Genomic DNA, 27918 nt, shown 5'->3' on the forward strand with positions numbered 1-27918 from the left:
CAGAGCAGATAATAACTATATTTATTTATGAAAGGTCTGTAAATGACAGCTCTTCTTCCCTCAAATCAGACATTGTTTGCAAAAGTCCTACTGGCATTATTTGGGTGATATCAAATTGGTGAATTATCTTTTTCTGTAGGTCTTCTTCCCTCAAGCACTTACAAAACCTTTTGCAATCACATTCAGACAATTGCTTAATACAAATGCTGTGAGCCCTAAGAAGTTTCTTTCTGTACTGTTAGAATTTGCACTAGCATTTTGACCTTTCCAATGTACTGCTGCAGTTTTTTGATTAAGCATTTGAGGTTGTCATTAAAACCTTTTCTCCTAACAATCTTAAAGATATGAACATGGCCATAAGATTTGTGTGGGAGAGTTAACTGTAAGCTTTCTCAATCTCTGGAGTTTAAAGTAAATTTCACGTACGCTCTTATGCAATTGAAAGGAAATTTTGAGCCTTACAGGAAGGTTGTGACGTGTTAGTCTGCCCTGGTCCTACATGACTGCTATGATACTAATTGGTTATAGATGTATCTGGTTTTCCCACTCCAGACAATGATATCATGCTTTATGTATCTTTGTGCTGGTTTGGCAATTGACCGTAGTTACTTCAGCATACCAGAATCCTAAAAAGAAATGTCAAAGTGGCTTTTCTCTGGAAGGTTGCTACATGTGTTGATGATCTCATGTACCTAATGAAAATGGTTGAGTGGAGCAGCTTTTCTCATAAGGTGGACTTTTTTTTAATGTTATGCTATAAAAGGATAGTAAATGGCCATCATGGGATCCTACTGACATACTACCTTTAACAGAGTACTAGTGAGTAAAACACAGATTAGCAGGTACACACTGATGTTGTTTTACTGTATCCTTAGGTACCTGGCATACCTCTTCTTCTGCACCATTGGAGATTAAAGCTTCTAAATATACCAGATCAGGCTGTATGTTTGCAGAGAGTTTAAAGCAGTGCAGCAAGACCAGGGAATGAAATACTTTTCCTATTCACATCACCATTAAAACCTCTAATCAACAGGGCCAAGTATTTTACCCAGTGTGTTTGCTACTCTTTTTAACAAACTGGTTTTGAGTGAGATTGGTTTGAAACCATTCACTTCTCAATACAGCTCAGCCATTTAACTTCCTGTGCTAAAAAAAACATTAGATTTACTTACATGTCTGAAAAATAATTGCTTTGCTTCGTGCAACGTTACAGCGTGAAATTTAAGCAGACAATCTGCTGCCCAACTATGCTTCAGTCTCACCCTCCTGCTCTCCTCCAACAGTGCTTTTGCAGGGGCTCTTCCAGTTTTGCTTTATTACAGCATACAAAAATTAACTACTTTTGGTGCCACCTACTGACTTGCTATGATTTATGTGAGGCTTTGTAGAGCAGAACAAACAAAATCCTAATCATATGACCATCTAAAACACAGTTTTGTATGTTCAGTGGCAGAGAAAGAAGCAGCACTATCTGGTGGCTAATGCAGAACCAAGGTGAGAAAATGTTCTTGTAAGAGACCAAGTCATTTTTAGCCTGCTTTTCAAACCACAGCCTTTATGTAATTGTATTTAGCCTACTTATTGATAAGTTAGAATAACAATTATTACTTCATTTGTTTGCTTGAATACTCATTCTCTCGTGTTGTTCTTGGATCTGCTTCAAGGTGCTAAATGAATCAAAATATTTCTCTTTATACTTTAATCCTAATGGTCAGCATCCTCTAGCTCCTGACTTTATTACCAAAAAGTAAACAGAATCATGATGTACCAAAAAATAATGTTCTGTAAGACAAGTGTTTTTCTACTTCCTTTTACAATAAATGTTCCTCTGTAGAAATATGTCCTGTGTATCGTCACATCTGTTCCCATTTCTGTATTTCAAAGATGCTGTATTTGAGAAGAGACTATTCTGGGGTTTTACAGGTCAGATGTTCCACCTGGAAACTGACTTGATCAGGCCAGTAGGCAACACATTGTTGGAATGGTTTGTACAAAAGGCCTGTACTGCTTATAGCAAAGTTTCAATTCAGCAGCACTGTTTTGGGCAAACAGGAATGTTTTTTGACAACAGCCTAGCTGCAGCAGCTCACATTGTCAATGGCACAGACCAGAAATAGGAAGAAGTCCCATCTCTTTAATGTAAAAAAAGTAAAATCCAAATACTGATCCCACAGTTGGCTATTTTCTTCATGAGCTCTGACTAGACAGATTAAAGATCACTGTATCAGTCAGGGTTGGAAGGGACCACAAGGATCATCTAATTCCAGCCCCTCTGCCATGGGCAGGGACACCCCACACTAGATCAGGCTGGCCAGAGCCATGTGGACATCATGCAGCTGGCTCATAACTGCCAGGGTATAGTACACGTAGGCTTTATTGTCCCTTATCGTTCATCACAGGCACAGTGGACAAATAAGTAATTTGGAGGAAAACATGCTTAGTAAATGACTGGGCAACTATAAATAAAAGTCTGACTAGGAGTAGGTACAGCAATACTTAGCCCTTATATAGCAACATCACTTTTGTATGCTTTACGTTTCTAGAATGTCATCTGAGCATCTTTCCACATTTAACAAACATTAGTTGTTTAACAGCATGGCATTCCAGTTGCAGGCATTCTTGGCACTACTCTATAGCTGACAGCGAAGCAAACCACACATAGTGAAGCAGTGGAGAGCATAGCCTTCACTAATCTGTCTCCATCCTGTAGCACCTACTGTGTGTTTCCTGAAGTATAATGGACAAATTAGTTTGCCTTAGAACTGTGTGTGTTCTGTAGAAACTAAGTGTCTTTAAACACACTGCTTAATAAAGTACAGGAAAGCCCTTGGAGGCTACAACAAAAGTAAACAAAGAAAACAAAAAACCCAAACCAAACAAAAAAAAAAAAACAAACACCCAAACCCTGAGCATAAGACTGACTCTCCAGAAGGGAAGGGAAAGGAAAAGAACCCGAGGAAGATAATTTTATGAGGATGATTAGGAGTTCACTTGCTGTAGAACAGACTGACATTAAAATGTCCTATGCTAACGCCAGCAGGGATGTGCTGTGTTGGCATCTTTATTTGCATGGAGCTTCCTGGAAATAGGAGGAATCATAGAAGCGCAGAAAGTATTGGGTTGACATCCCCAACTAGATCAGGTTGCTCAGAGCCCCACCAAGCTTGACCTTGAACATCTCTAGGGATGGGGACTCCACCATGTGCCCAGGTAACCTGTTGCAGTGTTCCACCACCCTCATAGTAAATAACTTCTTCCTAACATCTAATCTAAATTTACCCTTCTCTATCACTGCAAGTCCATGTGTTTCCAGTGTTGAGGGCTGTAAAGCTGGGTGCAGGTGAGGTCTCACCAGAGCAACGTTGCAGAACCACCTCTCTCACCCTGCTGTCTTCACTTACAGTGAGAGGTACTTTGTCTCCCTGGTTCACATCTTGTGGTCCTTCAACTCAGGAGGTATAAGGAGCGAGTATGCCAGTGAAGGCCAAGGCAAAAAAAGCTGTAGAGAGCTTCAGCCTTCTCCTTGTCTGTTGTTACTAGCACACCATTCTTGCTCATCAGGGAGCATACATTGTCTTCAATTTTCCTTTTCTGGCTGCTGCAGCTGCCAGAAACCCTTCTTGTTATTCATTGCATCCCTTGCCAAGTTCAGCTCCAGCTGCACCCTGGCTTTCCTGACCTCATTGCTACACAACCAGGCAGTATCCCTATACTCTTCCCAAGATACCTGTCCCTGCTTGAACTGCCTGTGCAGTTCCTTCTTGTGTTTCACTTTGACCAGCAGGTCTCGACTTACACTTGGGAATTGAGACCTCCTGTGCTCTATGGAAAGCATCCTTATAGATCTTCTTTGTTCTCCTCCCTTATCCCTGAGGACTATCCTCCAAGTGGCCCTATTGACTCACTTGAAGAGATGCAAGTTTGCTTTCCTAAAATTCAGGGTCCTGACTATGCTTCTTGTGTAATTTGAATCCCTTAGGGCTGTGAACTCCGCTCATGTGTAATCACTGCGGCCCAGGTTACCTCCAGTCTTGACAACCCTGATGAGCTCACCTGTGCTGGTGACCAATCGATCCAGAATCACACTCCCTTGGGCAGAGCTGTCTATTTCCTATCTGAAGAAGTTATCAAGGCACTCCAGGAGTCTCCTGGATTGCCTACAGCTTGCTGTGTTGCATTTTCAGCAGATGCTGGGGTGGCTGAAATCCCCCAGCAGGACAAGAGCCTGTGAGCACAAATTCTAGACTGACCTAAAGCAGAAAGGGAAAAAAAGCCTATCCTAAGTCACTTTAACAAGGAGACGTACTTTTAAAGCATTATTGCCAGGCCCAGCATGTTATTTCCTAGTTTCATTAGCTTAATGGTGCTTAAAAGACTTCCCTGCTTCCACTTACATACTTGGTCTCCTTCAGCCCACTGTACCCTGTTCCTAAAGATACTCTTTCCCTGGCTCAATGAATTTTTATAGTGTGTGCAACTTTCCACGTGGGTAGCATATGTTTAAAAATGGACAGGTGTATGTTGTTAGTCTCCTGAAAATCAAGCATCTGCTGAAAGTACCTTTTCAGAGGTTGCCTCATAGCCAACAGGAATGTAAAAGAAAAATTGTCTCTGCTTACTATCTTTTCAGTTTCCTGCACAGGACCAATAATTAAAGCAAAACAGAAAAGTGTGATTCAATTTACAAAATCTGGTACACAGAACAGTGCTTTGAAAGGTCTTATAACAATGAACTCACTGTAGTTTGCCTTTTAGAGCAGGTAAGCTGTGAAGCCTCTCTCTTTCTTATGCAATTACATAGTTCTTATGCATTACATAATTAACTATCCTAAATTAGAGGTTTAATAGTTATGCCAGAACCAACATGCAGACAAGTCCTTCATTTTCTTAATGGTGTAAGAATATTTTATTAGCTTCAGTGACACAGCTTTAACTGTGGTCATTGATTATTTTTACCATGTCTTAAAAGGACCAAAAATGCAGCTATGATCTTTATACTTAAGTTTAAATGTAAAAAGTCATTTGAAGTTCAGCTTCCCAGTAAGACTGCATTTTATATTACATTTTGTCAGTATCTGATCATGTTAGGAAAAAGTTCTTTATAATGAGGGTGGTTGAGCACTGGAAGAGGTTGCCCAGAGAGGTGGTTGAGGCCCCAACCCTAGAGATATTCAAGGTGAAGCTTGACAGGCCCTTTGGGTGACGTGATCTAGTTGATCTGCTCACGGGAGGGGGCTGGACTAGATGACCTCTAGTGGACCCTTCCACCCCAGGTGATTCTGTGATTGTATGACCTCTTCTCTGTTTTTTTTAATTAGCATTAGCTATGGAAATTTTTCATAGAACTATGATTCCAACAGATGCTCAAAGTACTTTTGAGTTCTGCCCAGATTTTGGCCAAATGTTTTGGGGTAAGTGGCTTCACACTGCAGTTTTAAGAACTTTCATCTAGACTTTGTGACTGAAATTCTGTTCTTTCAGACAGTATGCTATCTGAGGGTTAATTGCTTGCTCCTTGTATAATCTAATCAACAAAAAATCCACTGTATTCCTTCAACAAACTCAAATCAAACCCTACAGCTACATATTCCCAAATGTATGGTCTACAAAAGCCAGAATTCAAGTGGAACTTAGATTTTTCATATTCAAATTCCATCCATTTTAGAGATAATTCCAAGCTGTAAACTGGCAGCACAGCCTAAATGTTAGGCTTTGATGCAAGCCAGTTTTAATCTCTGCACTGACATACATGCTGCTATTCAGCATTTCCAGTATTACTTCCAGGCCTCCAACGAGGAGCTTTGATGTCCTCTAAATCCTAGAAAATACACATCTATTGCCATTTGTACATATAAACATGTGACCACACTGGTTGCTTTCCACTATTTGTCATTATTCAGCTTTAATTAGAAACAGTCTATCTTATTAACTGAGTATTTTTTGCTGAAAAATAACTTATTTCCTCCATTGAATTATAATACAACATTGAATAGAACTAAATCACATAATCTTCTATATAAGGGCACAGTCTCTACACTTCCATTTAACTCAGCAGGAGTTTTGTTTCTGCAGAAATGGAGGTGTATGGTTCTGGAAAGAAAAATGCTGCTTAGAGTAGCACCTAGCCAGGTGTTAAAGACATGATTGGTCAGAAGTGGAGAAAAGCACATATTTAGATGAAGGTTTTGTTAAGAGTTTGACATGAGCCATACATTACCTTTGTAGCCAGACGACACTCCATTACCCTAATATTGTAATGAGAAGTGGCTGCTTTATTCATTTCAACACAACTGTTAGCAATAACAAATGCTGCTCCACTTGGAAGTCTAACATCAGTTGCCCTCAGAGGACTGAACTCTATCAACTTGGCCTATTGAAAGAAAAATGGTTAGTTTTAATTTACTGCTAGCTAACAGTGCACTTAGTTCTATAAATCAAATGCAAATTTGCATGTTTTCACTCTTGAAAATCCAGGGACAGTTAAGGAAAGAAAACTGACACGAAACCTCATTGGCCAAGTTACACATACATTTCAAACCTTTCCCTTGTAGCTGCATTTAAAAATGTTTCCATTATGTCTTTGGGTTTTTTCAGCATTTCACAGAACCCCACCTGAACTATTTTTCTTGCCTATTTAAGACAACTGTTTCTCTTTGATCTACCGAAAAATACTGGGCCTGACGGAAGCTGATATGCGTGCCACTAGAAACAAGGGGCTTCACATTCCTTTCCTCTTCACTAATATCCTTCTCCCCCTTAGTTTTCTGATTTTCCACTAAATCAAGGTGTTTTTTTTTCTGAGGTACAAAATAGCACCAAAATTTTAGGACTGAATGAAGACAGTGATGTCACATACAGCCAATCAAACAGAGAGAAATGAAATAACACTGTATGTAAGAATGTAGTTACTGTCTCCTTTCTGAGATGAAACTGCCTTGCTTCACAGATGCCTGACACAGGCTGCCTAAGATGTTCCCAATATTTGTGACCTTTTCATGGAATAAGCTAGGCATCCATTAATTAAATAATTCAGGATGTAATGTAATCAAGAGATTAAATTCACATCTGGTTTTTCATTGGGATAAGTTGTAAATCATGTGCCCTGCTTTGGCTTTTTAGAATAGACTGCAACTCTGTAAGCAGGGTTGTCTTACTGGTTTTGGCATTGTTCAGCCCCAGAGAGTTCCTTGAGCAGCTAGAGTGCTAAATAAACAATGACAAATCTGCTTGTACATTATGTACACCATGTGTGTTACTCCCTGCCATTGAGATTCTGGACCGCATCACAAAATTACTATCAAGACAGAGAAACTTGCTTACATTTCAATAGACCCTTTAAGAACTGCTACATTAGATCAGAATGTACCACTAAGCTGATCCACTGTCTTGTTTCTGACATTAGCCATAAATGGATATTTAGGGAGAACATAAAAATAGGACATATACAAAGCAATCTTTTTTGGGGTGTATTTTTCTAGCTTCCCATAAGCAAAGATTACAGCAGTTATACTTGCACTAGGAGAAACATCAGGCTATTATGTTTAATGGCTACAAATAGGCTAATACTCCATTAGTGTATCCAAGAAGTTCTTTTGTGAACCCTTTATAAACTTTTGCCTTCCACAATGTTCGGTATTTCTCAATTTAACAATGAATGTTTTGGAAAGAAACAAACAAACTTCCTTGTTTGTTTTTAACAAGCAGCTTGCTAATGTCATTGTGTTTCTATTAGCTCTTCAGTTATGAAAAGCACTCAGTTCTCAATTTACCTTCTTTTACCCATTAAGGGGTTTTACAGAGCTTCAAAATGTTACTTTCGAAGATACTTATTTTCCAAGATGAAAAGTTTTCAGTTATTCAATGTTCATATACAAAAAAAGCTTTGATCAACCCCAGTGTCCTTTACTGTACTTTCCTCATTGTGGTACATTTTTTTGAGATGGGAGGCCAGAACTGCATTCAGCTGCAAGTACACAGAAGCAAGGATATTTCCTGGTTTGTTCAAAGTTTCTATTCTGTTCTTTTCTAGCATTTTCTTCGCCTTTTTGATCAGCACCTCTGTATAGACTGGCCTCCACTTTGTGATCATCTCTGTGTGTGCCAGGAAAATACGCTGCCTCCTTCAGCATTCATGTGGCTGTGTGTTTACTACTAACTGTATGAAGTGTGAAGGTAAGGGGCAGAGCAAGTACACATCATGTGAAATTGAAAATACATGTGTCTCATGATGGAATTAAATGTTTGGTATAATTCTGGGAAATAGTTCATTTTCTGTATAAGCTCATCTAAGATGGAGCATTAAGGAACAAAAGCTATAGAGGTATGACCTTACAGTTATAAGGAAAGTAAAGGTGGCCATGAAATAGTACATTAATTGCAACAAAAGTATTTTGGTATGTTTAGATTTGCACAGCTGGAGTCCTGTGCACCTTCTTGGACAGCAGGTGAATTCCACTGTAAACTTCACTGCTAGCACTCATGCATAACTTGGCAGGTCCTGTTTGTCATTGTTAGTCTACCTTCTGTCATTACATTTAAGGTAGCTGAATGTCTTCTACATCAGAAGCCAGCCACAGAATTGTCTGGAATTAGCAAAACCGGGGGGGAAAAATCTCCATTGTCTTTGCAACTGGACCTGGCAAAACTTTCTAGAACTGTTTGATTATAAGAAGCTTCAAGAAAGCATTTTTGCAATAATTATCCCATTTGCACTGAACACAAGGCATACAGGCCATTCAGATCTCATTATATGGGAAGTATTGTAAGTTCAGCCAGTAATTAGCAAAACAGTGTGGAACCTGGTGCTCTTCTAGAGTGTATCTTCCCCCACATCTTTTCTTTCCTTCTTGCCATTGCTCTTTTTCATCCTCTTACTCCTTCAACCTTGTCATACTCGACTGCGCACAAGCTATACGTGTAACTCCTGCTTCATTTGCACACCAGTGGCGCTTATACTGCTTACTGAGGTATACTCATTTCTTATTTTTCTGTTAGATTCACAGGAAGTTCTGTTTTGTTTGCATAAATTAATATTACATTGTTAGTTTACATTACAAAGATCCACATACAGTTCCTTCTTCTGCCAGAAAAGAGATGGACTGGTCCATTCCCCCACCTTCTGTGCCAATGTAACGTTCACTCCTTGTGCAAATCTCTGCAAGTTCCACCTGAAAAGAACATTAACATGAACCTTCAGCCAAGGTTGAGGATGGTACTTTTTTTCTGCTAACATATGGACCAGTGACAAAACAAAGGATTTAAAGATAGTGCTTTGAAACCCTCGTCTCTCACACACCAAGCAGTGTAAGCTGGTAACAACCAGGATGCCACATGACCCCTTTTTCCTTTACTTATGAAGCAAGAGAATCAACTATTCAGCCTCTACTGGACTTACTATAGCCAGCTGCTTTTCAGAGTATACTTGTTTAGCTGCTTAACTCTTGTAGCCGTCCTCCTTCCATGCTGAGTCAATTGATATATGCATCTTGATAGCTTACAGCAAAATGAAAAGTTTTTACTTTGGACTATCTCAATTTACTGACTCTATAAAAAAAAATTATGTATTGAACTTAGAAACCCTTTCTCACTGTAAATATTCTAATCAGTGGTGTCTGTCGTTTCTTCTTGATATACTGTACTCTGCTTACAGTGTTTATCTAAACTAATTTGTAACTATATGTGATCTGCATTCTTTTGTGACATTTTAGGCATATCTTTGTGCATTCTGATACCTGCAGGTCAGAGGATATTAAGGGAGGGTGGAATATCACTATTGTAACTGCCAAAAATAATAATTTAAAGCTTTCAGCCATTAGACAAAAGTAAAATGAAGCAAAAACAAACCACAAGAGAAAACTTGGAGAATGGTTGAAGACCATAGACTAGTCAAAAAAGAAAAGGTCAAAAAGAAAACATCCATGTCTACCTACTATAACCCCTACCAGTTTGTTTCTCTAAGCACAGGGTAACCACAGAGAAGATAGGAGAAGAATTTTGGAAAAGCCACAGTCTGTTTCTCAGTCTGGTGGCAAACGCAGATTCAGATTTCATACCAAGGGTGCAGCATCACAGGATTGAAACAAGCTAACCAGCAAGGCAGGGACATTAGCCAGCACACAACTGTAAAAGGCAGCAGACAGCAGCAGTAAATCACCTTGCTAAGAGAAGCATGTGCAGGGTGCCTGCTGCTCAGTTTCTGTAATGGCACCACAAAGTTGTAAAATTGGTGCTTAGATTAATGTAATCAGGCTGAGCTGTTTGCAAACGCACCACCAATCAATTTACTCAACTCACGATGCAGTTGTGGCCAATAAACCTTAGGCTGATAAGCAGAAGTTATCAAAGAACTCTAAAACTCTGAAGACTGCATTTCTTTGATGAAACATGGTAAATAATCACTCACAAGAAAACAACCATTAAAACACAGAAGGTATGATCAGCAAAAATACTCTCCTTTTCTGTACTGCCTTTGTGCATTTTAAAGACGCGCTGGAATGGAGATAATGCTGCTTTTGCTTTTCTTAAGAATCACAGGCACATCACAAATTTTGATGTTCTCCCTTTCCAACAAAAGCCATGTCCCAGTGCCTGACTTTTGCTGAAGATCAGGTTCATCAAAATTCATTTTTCTTCCATGTCCCACACCTACTCCAAGCAGTCCTATTTCCAGTTTGAACCCTAGGCCTCTTCATGACATTTTAGCATCCAGCAACTCTGTGCCCCTGCTCCACTACAAATTGGAACTAACTCTGAATAAAATGCTAAATAAGGTGGTGATGTTTTTCCCCCACCCATCTAATGCTGAAATACTCAGCAATAGCTCCATAGTAAAGAAAGTACAAGCCTCCACACAGAGCATCTCCAGATGCTCACTGCTTCCACACATATGGCATGCCCATCTACACACAGCTGCTGCTGCTGCTGTGTGAAAATGCTGCTGTGTTTCAGCCAGCTCTGCTGAACCTGCCTTTTACCCCTCTGAGAACAGAGCAATACAGCATCCCTGATTTTTGTAGCCACTGACAGAAGACATCAGACTGGAGTTCATGAATATTACGCACTGGCAGCAACAGAAACTTCTCCTCACCAGCTGAGAAGACCACACTAGTACATTGGTCATGCGTACTTAAATAGGAGCTGTGGCTATGCAAACCTGGCCTGAAGCGTAACTCCTGAGGTACTTGCAATCTATATTCTACTCTTGGGCACAGCTGCCTGAGGTATTATTTCATCTGCAATTGCCAGATAAAGCTTTGCCAAGTCAGAAATTAAGCATTTCACCCTTCACTTAGTCTGGCTGCATGTCATCTCAATATACACATCAGCTACTGCTTGATTGCTTAAATCGTTTAGACTTTATGAGCCTGGGCTTATTAAATAAATATCAGGAGACGTCTTACAGAGGAGGAATGTTAACAATTAGGACACTGCCACTCCCCTGTCCCTTTACATGGTCTGGTGAATTGTGCCTCGTTAAGCATTGGGCCTTGCTTCGTCCCAGCTCACCAGCTGTCCGACTGCATATGCTGGGCTAACAGTGCTGTTTGAGCTTGAGCAACTTTTGTTTTGAAACTTAGCAAGGATTGGCAGGACCACCAAGTAGTAACTGGCAAGGGTTGAGAAGAACCCTTTCCACAAGACAGCCCAAGGCATCCCTGAAACATTATTTGGTTTCTAATTTAAACAGGCCCTTGCTGACACAGGCTGGCCTTCTAATACTAGGATGAGAAGCATGTGAATGGAGAGAAAATCGTCATCTGTATAGAAAGCAGTTTGTACTTACTACTGAGACAAATGGGCAAATGTTTGCTTTTTGCTAAAACCAGTGAAAGGGCAAAGTTCAGAGGGACTGAACTGTAGCACTGGAAATTAATGTGAAGACTAAACTGGAGAGCCTTGTGTACATAGTTGATACTTGGGTAAGGATGGTCAGATGACTGAAACAGCGAACCAAATGTCAGGAGGCCTGGACTCAATTTCTAGCTCCACATTAAATTTGCCATTCAGGGAAAGTCCCTTTAATTCATCATCTCTCCATTTCCTTAGTAAAATGAGGAGTATTTTCCCCTTCCTTGTAACTGTAACTGCTGCTTGGGATTCCTAAATGCTAATGTAGTAACTATGTGTGACTTCATTACTAGAACATGGAACAACATTAATTTTGCTACCTGAGTCCTCTGACTTTAGGCTTCCACAGAAGAGATCTCTAAGGAAAAAAATGCTAGAATCATGTAGTAAATGGAAATAACTTTTGTTTCTCTCAGAGCAATGCTTTGTTTCCATTCGATTTGCAACACTCAGAAGCTCATTAGGGCAGGGACTGCGTGAGTCATCTGTTATTTATATCTCTCTGTAATGCATGTCTCACCTGTAAAAATGCAGAGCTTCTCAGGTCTCAGATTTCATGGCACAATTTGGCAACATCTCCAATGTACATCTGAACAATACTTAGGCATGCATCTCCTTCTTCCTCCTGGCTGCACTGCAGTTCCAGCACAGAAGTAACTTGGAGCATTCTCATAGCCATATTTAGGGGGACCACACCACAGGCTACACCACAGCACTACCTACACCAGGCAGGTAGGTCAGAGGGGTCCAGCCACTCCTTGGTAGGCCTCTAAGTACAATTGTTATGCGTTTCAAATACACAATGTCACCCCTACAGAGTTCTGAAGAAGTCCTAAACAGGCCTTCTTGTAGAGCTAGGTGAAAGCAGGTATTTGTTCTTCATGAAGCACCATGAGAAATATGCCAAAAGCATAAACCCCATCTGTACATAGACAGTTCCATCCCACGTGTTCTGATCTGTACGGGAGATCACTTCAAGCCAACCGCAAAACATAACGAGTTCTACACACCCAAGACTCATTAGCATGTTTTTTCCTTCCCCAAAGCAGTATTTCAGAAACACTAACAAATCATAATTTGTCTTAATGGAATATTGCATACTTCACTTTCAAAGTACTCCTATAAGGCTGCTCTTATCTTCAATTCAGAGACAACACAGATATTAACATGATTTGTTCGAAGTTGTGTGAATCAGCCACAATGCTGAAATGAGAACAAACCCCTCCCTATTTCCAGTGTTGTGGCTTATTTCTCTAAAGCACAGGGAGACCTTAGTGTGATTTTAAAATCTCTTTAAGATTTTGGTAATGATACTAAAAACCAAAATAAAAATGGATGTGAACAGTAGCATAATAAAATTCTAGAATCACTAAGGCAGAAGACCTTTGACTAACTGTAACGCAGCTACTATGACCACTAAACTATACTCTGAAGCACCACATCTACACGCTTCTCGAACCCCTCCAAGGATGGCAGCTCCACTACCTTCTCTGGGCAGCCTGTTCCAATGCCTCAACACTCTTTTGGTAAAGAAACTTTTGTTAATGTCCAGTCTAAACCTCCCCTGGCACAACTTAAATCCATTTCCTCTTGCCCTATTGCTAGTTACTTGGGAAAAGAGGCCAACACTGGCCTCACTACAACATAATTTCAGGTAGTTGTCGAGATTCTAGAGAAAAAAAAAAAGAGATGAATAAACAGTTTCTATATCTTAACTGTTCCATGATATAGGTATGCTACTACCCTCTGAATTTCTGTACTGTTGTTCCAGGAAGTTGTTCCAGCAGGACCAGCTAGACCAAGTCTTCATGTGCAAATAATAACCATATTGCAGACAGTAGGTCCTAAGCTGTTATCTATGCTGTTAAACAACCAAAGTGATATATTTAACATAGCAATTGAAATAGTAAAGCTGAAACATCAGATGTTTCCTTTGATCTCTTCACTGCCCCCTCTCCCCAAAAGTCAAAACAAACACAACCTATGCAAGAAAGAAAGTGCATGGAAGCGCATGTAATGCCTATAAATAAGTAAGGGGTTGTCAGCTAGCTAACATTCACAAAAAGACTTGGGTGAGCATAAAAGCATAGACTGTATTAATATAAAAGAAGCCTTTGTGGGTCAAACCAATGCCCCTACCTGAAAGGAAGCTCTTAGTATGGACCAGAGCATAGAAGATATGTCTCCAGAATGTTATTTTGTGATGAAGAGTTTCCTGAGGTGAATGTGGATTCTGCACACTTTAGTGACCAGTAATTTCTTGTATATGAACTTCTCTGGACTCTCTTTTAACATGCAGAACATCCAGTAACAAGGACGTCTGCAACTTGTCAGGTGAAGAATCTTATCTTTTGTTGATTGTTAACATGCATCTTTAATACCTTCTTGCTCTCATAGTGTGAGAGGCAAAGAACAACTGATTTCTATCCACTCCAACTACATTCACTGTTTTATGGACTTCTATCACTTCCTCCTTCAAGTGCCTTTTTGCTATCTTACTTTACAGAGGCCATTCTGTACCTCTGATCATCCATATGGCTTTTCCCTGAATCTTTTTCATTTTAACTGTCTTGGTTGGTAAGGAGAGAGGCAGGTTTACAGCTTTTCCTAAACTACCTTAGAGAAAATATCACTGTGTCTTTTGCTATTTTTATGTGGCAAGTGAGCCACATAACAAGTGTGTTAATTAGTGTTGACACAGACACATGGTAATGTGACCTCATCCATTTCAGCACCACTATTCCACTTCTTTCATTGAGGTTACTGTCTTGACACCACAGTCAACTGGAGAGACTGTGACCACATTGCCAGCCACTCCTGTGCTAAGTCCCTTTGTTTAAACCTACTTTGCAGTGACATGACTGAAGCAAACTGTTCCCTTCTGCTGACTGTAGTGAGGTCTGTAAAAATGAGTGGTAGCAAGTAGGGAGGCTGAGATGGAAACAAAAACCTAGTTAGACCAGCAATACCCGGAGCTATTTTGTATGTACAACTGGTCTGTTCAGCCTCTGAATGTGGGAGAAGGACGAGCATAACATGACAGTAGTAGTAGCAGCTAGCAGATGAATTAAAGCTTGAAGTCTCCCTGGTGGTCTGTCAAGAAACACTAAATATTGCAGTTTTGAAAGCTAGACCAAATACATACAAAGGCAAACAGAACTTTTATAGCTGCTGGCAAGTACCTGTGCCAGGTTGGCTGTGCTTCTATGGGAGATGTTTAATATCAGTGAGTTACATGATGTATTGGGTTTTGGTTGTTTAGCCAACAAAAAAAGATACAAGACATAGACCAATACAAAGCAACATAATTAAGAGTAGAATCTCAGCAGAATCTTCACTCCCTTGCCTAATAAGAAATTAAGAATTAAGACATCTATGTGAAGTAATAACCTATTTAAGGAATCTGCTGCATCTCAAGGATTTAAAAATTGAACTCTTAGGTCTTAGACAACTTCAGTTGGAGCATTTGGAAAAATCAAAACCAAACAATGTACAAAACATACGTTTGGTTTTTATCAGACTGTTCCTTTTTAGAAGCTTACTTCTAAAGTCTCCTCAGAATGTCTCCTATTGCAGGAGGCAGCACTCACCAGTTTGTCTACTAGGCAACTGGCCCCCTGTGCAGGCCTAGGCTAGCCTTTGATCTAAGAGCTCTATTAACCTGCTCTGCTTTTTGTTTGAAACAATTTAAGGTGCTCCCTGATAAGGAGCAAGTCAATCTTAGGTTACAAAGAAAGAAATTACTACCACTTAAATCTGTTTTATCTTTGAGCCTCAAGATTTCCTATCCAACATGCAGAAAGTCTAATCTGGGAAATGGTATTAGTGGAGATAAAATTTAATTCTGACCCACAAAAAAAAAGGGGGTTGATTTTTTTAGTATAGTTGCCTTATATATAGTTACTCTAGATGGACTAAGTTTTGGTAATAAGAACTCATCAACAGCTCTGTGTCTTGTTCCTTTGCTTAGGATTTTTAATAGAAAAAGTGGGGTTTCAGTAAAATGGTATTTTTCATTGGTAAGTATTTTTCTCTGCTTGTTTTTGTTTCAGTATAAAACACATAAAATTCATGGTTTGATTTTCAACTGAGTATATTTGGTACTTCAAAAATGTTGAGAGAACTGATGGAAGAATATTTTTCTGACTATTTACAGGCACAATCCAATATTGTATGAGATTTGGCCACATATACCCTGATACTTCAGTGGCACGATAAATTATGAACCACCCAATACAGCTCATTTGATTCTCTGTTACCCCATCATTTATTTTAGTTTCTCCCAGTTCTATGTTATTGATTATGAATATGAAAGCCTAAATGTACAGAAGTATTTAGGCATCTCAGGAATAATTAAAATGAACAGAGGATCACTTATTAAAAAATCCTAAAAATCTGAGTGAGAAGAGATAAGGGAGTTTCACCTTTAATAGTCTCCTTGTTCACAAAGAGGCCAAGGGCCAACTGCTCTGATTTTCACTCATCCAGTGGGTCTGGACAGTATGTAAACTGTGACAGAATTTGTCCCTATATAACTGTCACTGTCAATATGTTTCATACCAGTGATCAATCCCTTTCAATCTCACATAGAACTTTAAAGAAATAAACTTGTGTAAGATTAAACCCCTTAAAAGAGTAGGACAATTAGTGAGTAGGAGACAGGCAAGTATTTGTTAGTAAAACAGAATTAGTGTTGCTTAGTATTTTTTTGGAACAGCTCACCCTGCATTACCCAGAAACTTGATATAGACAAATCCAGAATGGCAGCAGCTAAACTAAAGCAACCTTCTCTATAAAATGATAGCATTAATTTACATCTTCCTTGGTGGTTTTATATAAGCTCACACTGCCCAAAGTTAAAGGTGATAGATTTTCTACAGCTGACAATGAAGGAGTAGTGATAGCTAATCTTTAAAATGTCAACGACAAAAATTACTTCCTGCTTTAAATTATATTGTTCAGGAAGAAAAGCTCCGTAAAGAAAATACATTTGTTAATAGGAATTATTTTTAGACTGTCTTTTGCAGTGCTCCAACAGTCTCTTCAGCATGTAAATTTACGTATCTGGAGTACTGAAATATCTGTTGAGCCAAAAGACCTGTGTGTACATGTACTCTCCATACAGCAGTAAGGTAATGGTTCCCCAATGTACAATTTTGGCCACTTTCATCTGGAAAGCCAGACTCAAGGCTGCTGCTTCACTTTACAACAAATAATGCTGGTGATTTTATGGTGAATTTAGTGAAGATTTTCTATGAGATTCTACAGGGTTTGAGTCACAGCACACAAGGCTGAAATTGGAAAAGAAACATTTCTAGGTAAGGATGAGTATTTACAGTGAAAAGAAGAGTCTCCATCACTTAAGGCATATTTAAAGTCTAGTTAAATGGTGACCTTTTTCCAGCCTGTAGGTGTTTTATACATACATGCAGCTGTACGAAAATAATTTCTGAAATATAAGGCACTATGTTTCATTTGTTAAGGTATAAAATCATGCCCAAATTTCGAGGTGGCTTTTACCACCAGGAATGTCCTTATTTTCAGTATCTGGTCTTGACTATGAATGGATTACTGAAAGTTACCATCTGCTTCCAGTTTGCAAGCAAAATCCCTTCATATATGTTTTGCAAAGTAATTATGCTTACTTTTTTTCCCAAAATGGGAAGATATTTGTCAGATAGTATCTGGATGTGCTCATAAGCACAGCAATCTTAGTTTGACTTTGTCTGCCCTCTAACATGCTCAAATAGAAGGTTATCAATTTGGTTGATGAGAGATTACAGTCTTTGATTACCACTGCTCCAAAGTACTCTCTTTCCTCTTGATTACAAACACACATAATGAAATTTAACAAGTTAAAGAACCCTGGGTTTTAAATCCACGGGCAGAAAGGAACTTTAAGGTTTTTCAGTATTAACAGCATTTTAAAATGCAATATTTGTGTATCATCTTTTTGTGTAAGTAATTTGAGTGTCTCATATTAATAACCTGAGCATTCATCTAGCAAACATTTCTGATGCAGCAAGATTATAAAATAACCTATATTATCAACACATGTTATCAACTTTCAAGTCACAATATCAGTGTGAATACTCACAGATTTTCCTGACAGATTGCTAGATATCAAAGCCCTATTGCACATCAGAAAAATTATTAGGAGGCAGTAACACATTCAAGTAAAGCCTTTTCCTTATTATATACAGGCTTCAGAAACTCAAAAAGGATCCCAGCTGTCTATTCTCTCACTGAAATCAATGGCATTACCAGGTCTTGTAACTGTTTAAATACAGGACAATGTTGCAGCTTTTGAAAATCCCAAACTCAAATCTGTCTGAGCCAAAATTTGAGAAAATTGAAGCCAATGGACACTGTGAAATTGAAGATTAGATTTAGGTCTTTTATCATTCTGTCTTAGATTTCTCAGTCTGCATAGAGCCAAATGTAATTCAACTTCCTGTGCTCAACTTGTCACATGAAAATAAATACAACCTATTCACTTTTCATCTCTTTTCCCCAGTAAGTTTGTGCACAGCTGGCCAGTCATGAGCAACAGAAAATATGTTCAAAGAGTGGCTGAACAGAACTTAATACAACAAGATTTAACATTTGGACAGCAACACTATCATCACATCTTTCAAGTAGATCTAGTTATTCAAAAGTACTAAGTGATTTTCTGTAGTCATTAATTCCTACTATGAAACACAAAGCTGGGACAATTTAGAGCATTATTTTATTTCCTTTAGAAAAAAGTATCTTCTCCTGATGAAAAGTTGTACAAAAGATTGATTTTGTAACAGTAAATTAAAAATCACTTTAAAATCAAAAGCTAATACTGAGTATTGCTGCTCTTTGAGTGATGCCAACACAGTCTTAGACTGGTATCCTGTTTGGAGGAGAAAAATGGATTCTTTCTAAAGACCGTATTCTAAATTTTCCATCTTGTTATTTGAATGCTATTGCACTGCTGCAACTGGTTAGCACTGCACATCTGGCTGAATTGTCTTGGACTGGTATTTTCCCTAAACTATTGTGTATGTGTGTGATGGGTTTTGAAAAAACAACACTGTATGCACACTGAAACAATGCCCTATTGCAGACTGCTACACACAATAATTAGTGAGAGCAGATTTTTTCCCTGATTTTGTTTTGAACATCAAAGAAGTGTTATTTCTGAAGTAAGCCACCATGAAATTCTAGCCATGCTTTTACAATATTTTTTTTCATTTTGTTGGGTTGGGGTTTTTTTTGGCTTTTAATCTCCTAGGCTCAAACTTCACACTGGAAGTGTTATCTCATAAAAGCTTGAAATTTCAGTGACTTTTACTCTACAGCTACTATTTTAAACTTAGATGTATCAGGCAAAAGGGCATAAACGGAAATATTCTCATAAAAATAGTTTCACAGAAACAAAACAGATAAATGTTCCATTCAGTAAAAGGTCAATTTTTCATAACTTTGGCTACAGAAGCCCTACAATTCAGCCAAATTTGATTCTGAAGCCAAAAGTTTCTATGTCTTGCTGCTGCAGACCATCATACTAAGATTTTGCAAAGTCCATCAGACTAATTAGGGGCAAAAAGTCAATCTTTTCTCATAAAATTACCACCATGACCAAATACTGTTACTTATAAACACTACTATTTGCAACTTTCGCAACTCTTAAGCATTTGGGAGGGGGGGGAAAAAAAAGACAAGAGGGGAGAGGTAAAGTGAGACTTCTTCCTTAAAAATAAACAAACACAGAAATATCCAGAGCCCTAAAAATGCAAGGTCCTGGTTTGCTTTCTAGTAGAAAGGATCTGGAAAGCCCCTATTTCTGATCAGCTAAGAATTCCCCTGCCATGGGGGAGCTCACAGCTGATGCACAGCCAGCATCACTGGATCCTGCACAGATACTGTTTGACACCAGCAGAATGCATTAGGAGCTGGAAAGAAGTGGCCAGAGCACGTTTTATACTTCTAAAGGCTCACATATCTAGATTGTTCTAATTTATATTCAGACTCTCTCTGCCTTATACAAGGCAGTTCTGTGAGGCTAAGCATAAATTCAGTGCAACAGAGAATCTGGATTTAGCTAGATATAAGAGGTCTCTAATGCTAAATAATAAATTAGCCGAGAACACGGAACTTGTTTTTTTACTGTCCTGTAAGATCTGAGAGCCTGGACAAAAGTAATCTGTCTTCAGAGCTGTCATCCTCTGTCTCAACCACCACAACCAGGTGTCTTGCTCTATGCAAGCACACTAAACCTTAGACATTTTTTTGCTGCTTCTATTTTGGCTAATGGGAATTCTCATCTATACATTAATTGTTCATTTTTCATAACAAGTGAAAAATATTTGGCTGCAGACAGCAGAATTTCCTAACAAAAATGTGTAGTTGTGTCTTTTGTGTTCATTCAACTATATCTGAGACAAAAGATTAACTTTCAGCATATTTACCAACCAGTAAGCAGAAGAGATTTTGGATTGATTGAAAAGGACACATGAGGAGAAGCAAAGACACTCAGAGGAGTCTCTGTCTTCCTTCTGTTCCTCCACAAGTTTCTATGAAAATGCCAAAAGAAGTTTTGCACCTTTGTTCAGAACAGGTCTGGCACAATGCCAGCTGGTACCCCCCAGCCACCTGTAAATTCAGCTCAAGACACACACTGTATCATTTATTCTCAGAAGAAAGCTGTGCAGTATTTCTTGGAATAATGAAAACCTGGCTTCTGGTTTTCCAGATACAGATTTCTAATACCTAGTAAAACCTGGGTTTTCTGACCTCTGTCAGTTTTATGGGTTTTGCAGATACCCAGTTTCTGAACATGTGCACTCCAGTGATTTCATCAGCAGTTCCCAAGCTTAGCTTATTTGGTTACCACCATCAGAGATGATGCTGATCTATGACAAGATCATCTATGCAAAACCAGAATCCTATTACCAGGCTAGGTTCATATGTATAAAAAAAGCACATCTGTCACCTCTACCCCTCTTACTGCAAAGTCTCAAACATCGACATGGGATCCTCGATTCCATGTTTTCATCTGCCATTGCATTATACATCTTAACCTCACCAACCAGAGCCTCTGTTAAGTGTCCAAGCCCTTATATGCCATCACACCAACACAAAGCTGGATGACAGTGACTGTAGCCATGTTCTCCTACTTAAAAATGCTGCCCTGTCACACCATTCCTGCTTCTTTCTGCCTTAATGCTACTTGATTCCTTCCTGAAGCAAGCCCTATGAGCCGTGCAATGTGGGACTGAGCATTACTGCTGAGTGCTTTGCTGCAGCTTCAGCTACAAGTCACAACTTCTGTGTGGATCTGTTTACCTCATGGCTCAGATAAGTGCTTGTATACAAGCAGAGTTAACAGCTGCCATCATCATGTACCACTTCAAATTGGCTTTGTACCACAAGTTGGGAATGTCTGCCTTAGACAATAGGGACAAATATGCGTAACAGTCACATTTAGATCCGTTCTTTTCTCTTCCTGACAATGTTCTAATTTAAGATCCTAGTTTCACTTAACCAGACATTTTTACTGGAGAAAACCTCATTCCCATATGGCACCTTCAAGGACCATGACTCCTCCAGAAATGTGTATTACATGAGCCAAATTCTACTAACAGTTGTACTCCTAACAGGTCACATACTTGGGGTTTGTTTTTAGACTAATGTTTGTTTTAAAAAGCGAGGAGTACATTTTGGATTGTAAATATGTTCATTCCAAAAAAACTGTGAAGAGAATAAGGAGAGTCAGATGGAAGAATTTTATCTCTGCTTTGCACTGATTATATAATTTATCAAGAAGTTGTTCCACAGGCCTTCAACAGATGCTCTGCTGTTAAAGCCATGAAAAGTCATTCAGGGAGAGGGTAAAGGCCTCGGGGGTGTGGTCCACATGCTTCAGCACATATATCCTCAGTCCTGGCCTGCAGATAGCACATCTGGTCCAGGCATGGACCTGATGGTTAGCCAAAGTACAGGCTTACAATAATGCTCCTTTTTTCAGCTTTAATGTAAGCCTGTTTTCTTGCCAAATTCAAATCCTGCCAAAATTTGGCCAAAGATGTTTGCTCAGTTGTGCAATATCTTAAGTTTATATCCAACAACTCTTTGCAAAAACAATTTTATCGTGTTTTTAATGTTTACAGGCATTAACAATATTTAATTTTACGTAGAATTTTACTGCTGACACTCTCGTGTTTTACAGTAAATTACCTTAGAGAGGGTTTTTCCATTAGCTGTTAGTGTCACGAGTCCTGCACAGCACACCAAAGCACTGGAGCTAGAGAGACCAGAACTTGGAGGGATGGTTCCATCTAGCAGACAATTCATTCCAGTTGGGTTATTAAGACCAAAATGTTCCTAACAATGAAAAAATAAACAATCTCAGTTTCAAGTACAGACAGGCTCAGGCTTGCAATTATCTGATACTTAGAAAGAGAATCTCTCTGTTGAGTTGCTGGAACCAAGGACCTGTTTCTGGTATCTCCAAAATAAAGCAAATTTTTCATTCTATTCCTCAAGAACAAAGCCAATGGCTTCAGCCAAAGGTATGTTTGCAATTCCTGTACACATGCATGTATGAGCTGACAGAACGGTACCCTGAGCAGAATTCAGTATGGACTGAATTTACCGAGCTTCATGGGTGGGCTTTGCAGCAACTAGCTCTGCTCTGAGCTGCCGTGGTGACAGTACCAGAGGTTACCATCCATTTTCTACCTTATCTCTCTTCTTTTCTCCACAGCTCCTCACTTAAGGCATCCTGAAGAGCTTAAGGTCCGCTTTATGCTTCACTTCTAATGTAATGCTGACATACGACATTAGGGAGCTGCATCACGCCGCTAGGGAGCTAGTTGCCATGCAGCTGTATTCAAAGTCACGTACCAGTGGTGGTGGTCTCTGCCATGCCATTTTTAGAATAAAGTTTACAATATTTTTACATCCATGAGAGGTATCACAGATAATACTTTTAATCCAAAAGTCATAAACCCTTGTGTACATACTCACTTAATCACCCTTTAGTTGCTTTATCTTTGTATTTATAAACACTTTTAATATAAATTTCCCTGTTGTTTGTTTAAAATAAACATGCAGTACTTATTAGAAGATCACTGAAAGTACATGGGGGGTATATGAATATCCACATTCTGATACAGATTTCTAAATCAATAAACTATGTTACAGTGTCAGTAATCAGGAAAAATGGCAGTTTCCATAAAGAAATGCTTACTTTCAAGAGATTTCTGCCATTTTTCCTGAAACAACTTAAACCATAAATACCAATAGTACACATCACCAAAAAGCTTCCTTTAATGTCTTAAAATTATTTTATATTTCTCTTTCTACAAATATAAGGGAATTCATACCTAAAATACCACTGCTGTCCATGCCCCTTCATGAAGAATACTAGACAGGCTTGCTCAAAACCAGAAAATGCTTGAGTGACCAGTAACTGATCCATAGTTTCAGGATTGCCTTGAATGTGACTCAGGACTGCAAACTTATCACGCAATGTTTAAATAGAAAACGTACTTCGGTTTAAGAAATTAAAATGGGCTTTGCCAAGTTCTGCAATAGTTCTGTCCCAAAAGGATAGCATGTTCAACTTAATATAAACAGATTATCCTGCTGGACCCTCTGAGTACTTGTATTTCAGTGTTTCTTAAGTCTGTAAGATTTATGCTTATTTTCTGCCAGTGCTAGAGTCTGCAAACCTGCTTTGCAAATTAACCTTCAAATACTAAGGTTTGTCCTTAGGAAACAAATCTCAGTAGCAGACTGCAAAATAAATAAAGTCAATTGGTCACGCTAGCCTTAATATATGAAAGGATATATTGTAAAGAAACCTAATCTATATCTCTACAGTCAATGCAATTTACATGCCTGCGTTACTGCGCGACACAAAATTGAAAATACTCATGTTACGGCAAACCTATGTAATTTATTGGGGTCCAAACACAGGGGTGGAGCTCTGTTTAGCAACTGGGGATTATTATAAAGTGATCTGTGGCACTGATTGTTAAGAATATTGTATTTTGAAGACCACAGTGGCAGGTTTGAGGCAAGCTTTGTTGGCCGTCTGCAATCCTTATCTACAGGATCACATCATCCTGTGGGATGACCTAGATGGCCTATCCTGAGGCAAGCTTTGTGTGCTTTAAGAAGAAAGTTTACCTATAATTTGGGCTTGCTGCGGCGACCTGTTCCTGACCTAGCCATTACTGTTTATCCCATCTGCCCTTCCACATACATCATTCAATTGACATCAAGCTAACAAGTCACCGAATTTCAGTTGAGATCAAGCTGCCCCTCAGGACAACACTGCTGATCAGCACTTGGTTTCACGTGCAGTTCAGTCTTCAAGTCAGTCTGCAGACAAGCTAACTCACAAAGGAGAAGATAAAGCTCAAAGGAGCAGACAAGAAAATGTCTGTCTGTTCAGTGTTCCTGCCTTTACTGCAAGTGTGCCACTTCCTGCATAGCTGCACTCTTAACTCAGGAAACTTTGAAAATCCCATTCAAGTTCCACACACAGAAAATCTGCATAAGTAATGGTTCTTACTGGACTACTTCTTCTCTATGCTGTTCACTTACTTTTTACATTTTCCTTTGCCTACTGCAGGAGTCAGCTTCACTCATGTTGTGCACAAGTTGTGGTATTGGCAATTAGTGTTTCATAGGAAGGAAAGTACTAGAATGTGATCTTAGTGTGTCCTGACAGACAATCCTCCAAACCTTTTTAAAAGCAAACTTTAACAATTAGATTATTCCACTGGGAAGCACTATTTTCAGCTTCAAAATACAGAACTATCATGTTGATAATTAATTTGATCATGTCTTTACTGAACAGGGAATTATTTGCTATTGTAATTTATGTAATAAAAAGAGTGTTCTGCAAATATTTTAAAACAAACCCACTCGTATCTCCTCTTCAAATTTCAAGATAAAGAAGTGTACCTTAAGAAAAGCTATCAAATGCAGGTAATATTTTGAAGGTGAATAGTTATGTTTGTCATGTATTACTTCTACATTAATTTTGTAAGTGAGATGGATTTTTCTTACCTGAATACCCTTGAGTCCACAAAGGAAGTAGTTATGCCACTGAGGTTTGGTTTTGTTAATCTGAATGTTATTAACGCTAGCACTGAAATCCCTGCAAAAAGAGAAAAACCTTGAGGCTTTAACTTGTCATTAAACGTAGTTTGAAAACCCGTGGCTTATTACTGCCACCTGCTGATGAACAACAACATTTCAATGTGAAGTTTTTCTTCTGTGCCATGTTTTTCAGGGAGTTTTGTGAAGAGCTTTATTAAGCAGTTCTTTGAGAGTATTTTAAATAGGAAGCATAAGAATTTTTGTTTAAGTTACAGAATTCATTAAATAAATTCAGAAATTAAGCTGTCTTTAGCATCTTTAATTAAGGCAGCATGTCTGCCATCACTTAAGTCTGTGTTCTCTTGATCTCATAGGAATGAAAAATCTAAATAATCCTGTATGTCAATCCTAAACTAGAAAAAAAATACACTTCAGGCTCTCTGGTAATCTCTGCTCAAAATGATGGTATGTATGTTACAAAATATAATCAAGATAATGTAGTTTAAAATAGTGTATCTGGTCCCTCCACGGTAATTCTATTAATGGTTTTGTTACTCCATTGTCATTTCAAAATAATAAAAATGGTCAGCCTGAATATTCCTCCAAAAAACTGAATGCTACAGAGAGCTGCTATCAAAATGGGCATAAAGTGATGCCTCAGAGGAATATGCATTCATCACCAGGAAGTGCAGTTGGTTTGTAAGTCTATGCTGTTGAATGTCCAATAATTAGATCTACCTGATGTCATAACAGCAGATGTCCAAGACGGAAAGAGGAAAGGCATTGAGAATGTCAAGAAAAGCTTAGAAAAATTATTCAGAAGTTGCAGGCTAAGTTGTGCCCTGTGAAAAAAATGAGGTCTGGCAAACCATATGCAGGCAGAGAAGCAGATGAATTCCCTGGAAATATTTAATGGGAATATTTTATGTTGTTCTTAGGCTGGTCTCATTCTGTATCTGTAAAGTGTAGGTTGGTGATGTGCTGGTATTATTTTTATCCAAAATAATATTGCTAGTTAATACCTGTAATGAATACTGGTGTAAAGGTGGGGGTTTATTGGCAAAGTATTCTGGTATGGAGAAACAGCTACACTAACTCAAAACATCTTTACAATGATGTAACTGTCTTGAAATGGTGGCTGAAAACTTTACTGTATTATGCTGGAATTAAAAGTTGCAATCTTTGTGTTATGCAGCCCCAAACCAGACAACCAGTAGAAAAATGGACCCACAATTCTGCCTCTTCTTCATGTAGTCTAATGCTAGCTAAGCACTAGTGAGCTACTCCACTTGTTTTATTCCAGCTTGTATTCCTAGCTCAACATTACACAACAGATCTTACACTTTAAGTATCAGCTTAGAATCATGATTTTGTCAGTTATACATTCCATTTCAACATTTAATACAATGCAGAAACATCAGAGGCTGATGTCAAGTGTAATGGGTAAGTTGCTGTCTTTCACTCTGACCTGTTCAAAATAGTGCCACTTACAGGATTTTAGCAGCAATACAGCATCAAAGAATATGGTAGTGTGAGAGTTAGTGTCAGAAATTACTGGGGGTTGCAGAGTAACACAAAGTATCTGAAAGGGAGTATTGAGATTCGAATACGTGGAAAGTTTGAGAACCGCTGTCAATTCTTTCAATCTGTGATTCGTGCCATGTGTATTTAGAACAACTGCCCAATGAGTAAAACAGCATAGCTTGGCTTATGGCATTTGAATATTAAAAAACACAAGTATTTGGGAAATAGAAAATACTTGCAAAAAGTCATGAAGATTTCAAAAAATTCTATGTTTGCTTATGCTTGTTTTCTACAATAATCCAAAGTTGTTATTGTATAAAAGCAAGGTTGATGGAAATCAATGCATAAAAGTGATTAACAGAAGGCAAATTTGAAGTCCTCTTCCTTCTGATTTAAAAAAAAAAAAAAGATCTTTAGGTTTTGCCACAAGATGAAAGCCAATTGATAATTGTCATCCTGTGATACTTCTGGAGGCATTTTGAGAAGAAACTTGTCAGGTGGTTTCTGTATGCATACTTCTTGACTGTAAAGATGTTATGTGATGTATCAAGAACTTCAAAAGGCTTTAAATTTTGGATACAGTTTTAGCCTAAATAACATAAAAGGCATCAGCTGGGATAATTTATGATGAAAAACACATAGGTAGTTTTGCTTGCAACTTGTTCTCTGCCCTGTTTTTCTTAGAAGTTAACATGAACTATTCTGGGTGGAAACCTGTTCACAAAATAAGAATGAAATAGCAAACAGCGATTCTAGAGAGGCTTATGGCTAGTCCTTGTTTGCCAAAAGCCTATATATATGCATTCACCACAGGCATAAATCTACCAGTGTAGCAGGCTGGGAAAAAAAGTTTTACTGTCAACAGTTTTGTTATGTGGTGTAACATTCAAAGTGTTGAAAAATATTTCTTTGTTATGAAATTATGGCCATGTTTTAGCTTTGTTTTTAAGCAACAGTGTCTCAACAAAACAGAACGCGGTATTAAGCATCTCTGAGACCTCCTCTTGGTTCGTGGTTTAAAACATATGATTTCAAACTGAAACCAGGGCAGTGAAACCAGTGACTGTTCATGCAGTATCAATTCTGTGGCTATAGTTCTAGAGTTGGTAGGAACTGTATGTACCATAGGAGAAGGCCATTTGAATTGCAATGTATTGTGCCAAAGCTTAAAGACCAAGTAAAAATGTTTATCTTTTGGTTACTGTTTTGTTTGGTATCCATTATTACAACTTCTCCTAATCAAAGCTATTCTAATCCTGGGACTATCATGCCTTGCAGAATGCTTTTACACTACAGCTTAAGCCCTGCTGGAGATTGCTATTTTCCTTCTCAGGAAAAGGTCCTGCTCACGTCTTCCATTTCTCTTCTCCCTGCTCACTACTGGGTGTTCCCACTGTTTACCCCAAGTCAGCTTTACTGTTGAGTGCATGGCACTTTGAGTCATTAAAATGGCATAAA

At 38.6% G+C, this 27918-nt stretch overlaps 1 protein-coding gene across 1 annotated transcript in view; it reads right to left on the reverse strand.

Annotated features, from left to right (window-relative positions):
• Positions 1–27918, reverse strand: part of GALK2 (galactokinase 2) — a 50787-nt gene that overhangs the window by 16975 nt on the left and 5894 nt on the right. Inside the window, exons 4-7 of the mRNA XM_054169236.1 lie at positions 24904–24994; positions 22057–22203; positions 9069–9167; positions 6218–6370 (exon numbers count right to left, since the gene is read on the reverse strand). Coding sequence (XP_054025211.1) covers positions 6218–6370; positions 9069–9167; positions 22057–22203; positions 24904–24994 — 490 coding nt within the window. The remainder of the gene's footprint in view (positions 1–6217; positions 6371–9068; positions 9168–22056; positions 22204–24903; positions 24995–27918) is intronic.

The sequence above is a fragment of the Dryobates pubescens genome, chromosome 17 (genome assembly GCF_014839835.1).
Source record: "Dryobates pubescens isolate bDryPub1 chromosome 17, bDryPub1.pri, whole genome shotgun sequence".
Lineage (NCBI taxonomy): Eukaryota > Metazoa > Chordata > Aves > Piciformes > Picidae > Dryobates > Dryobates pubescens.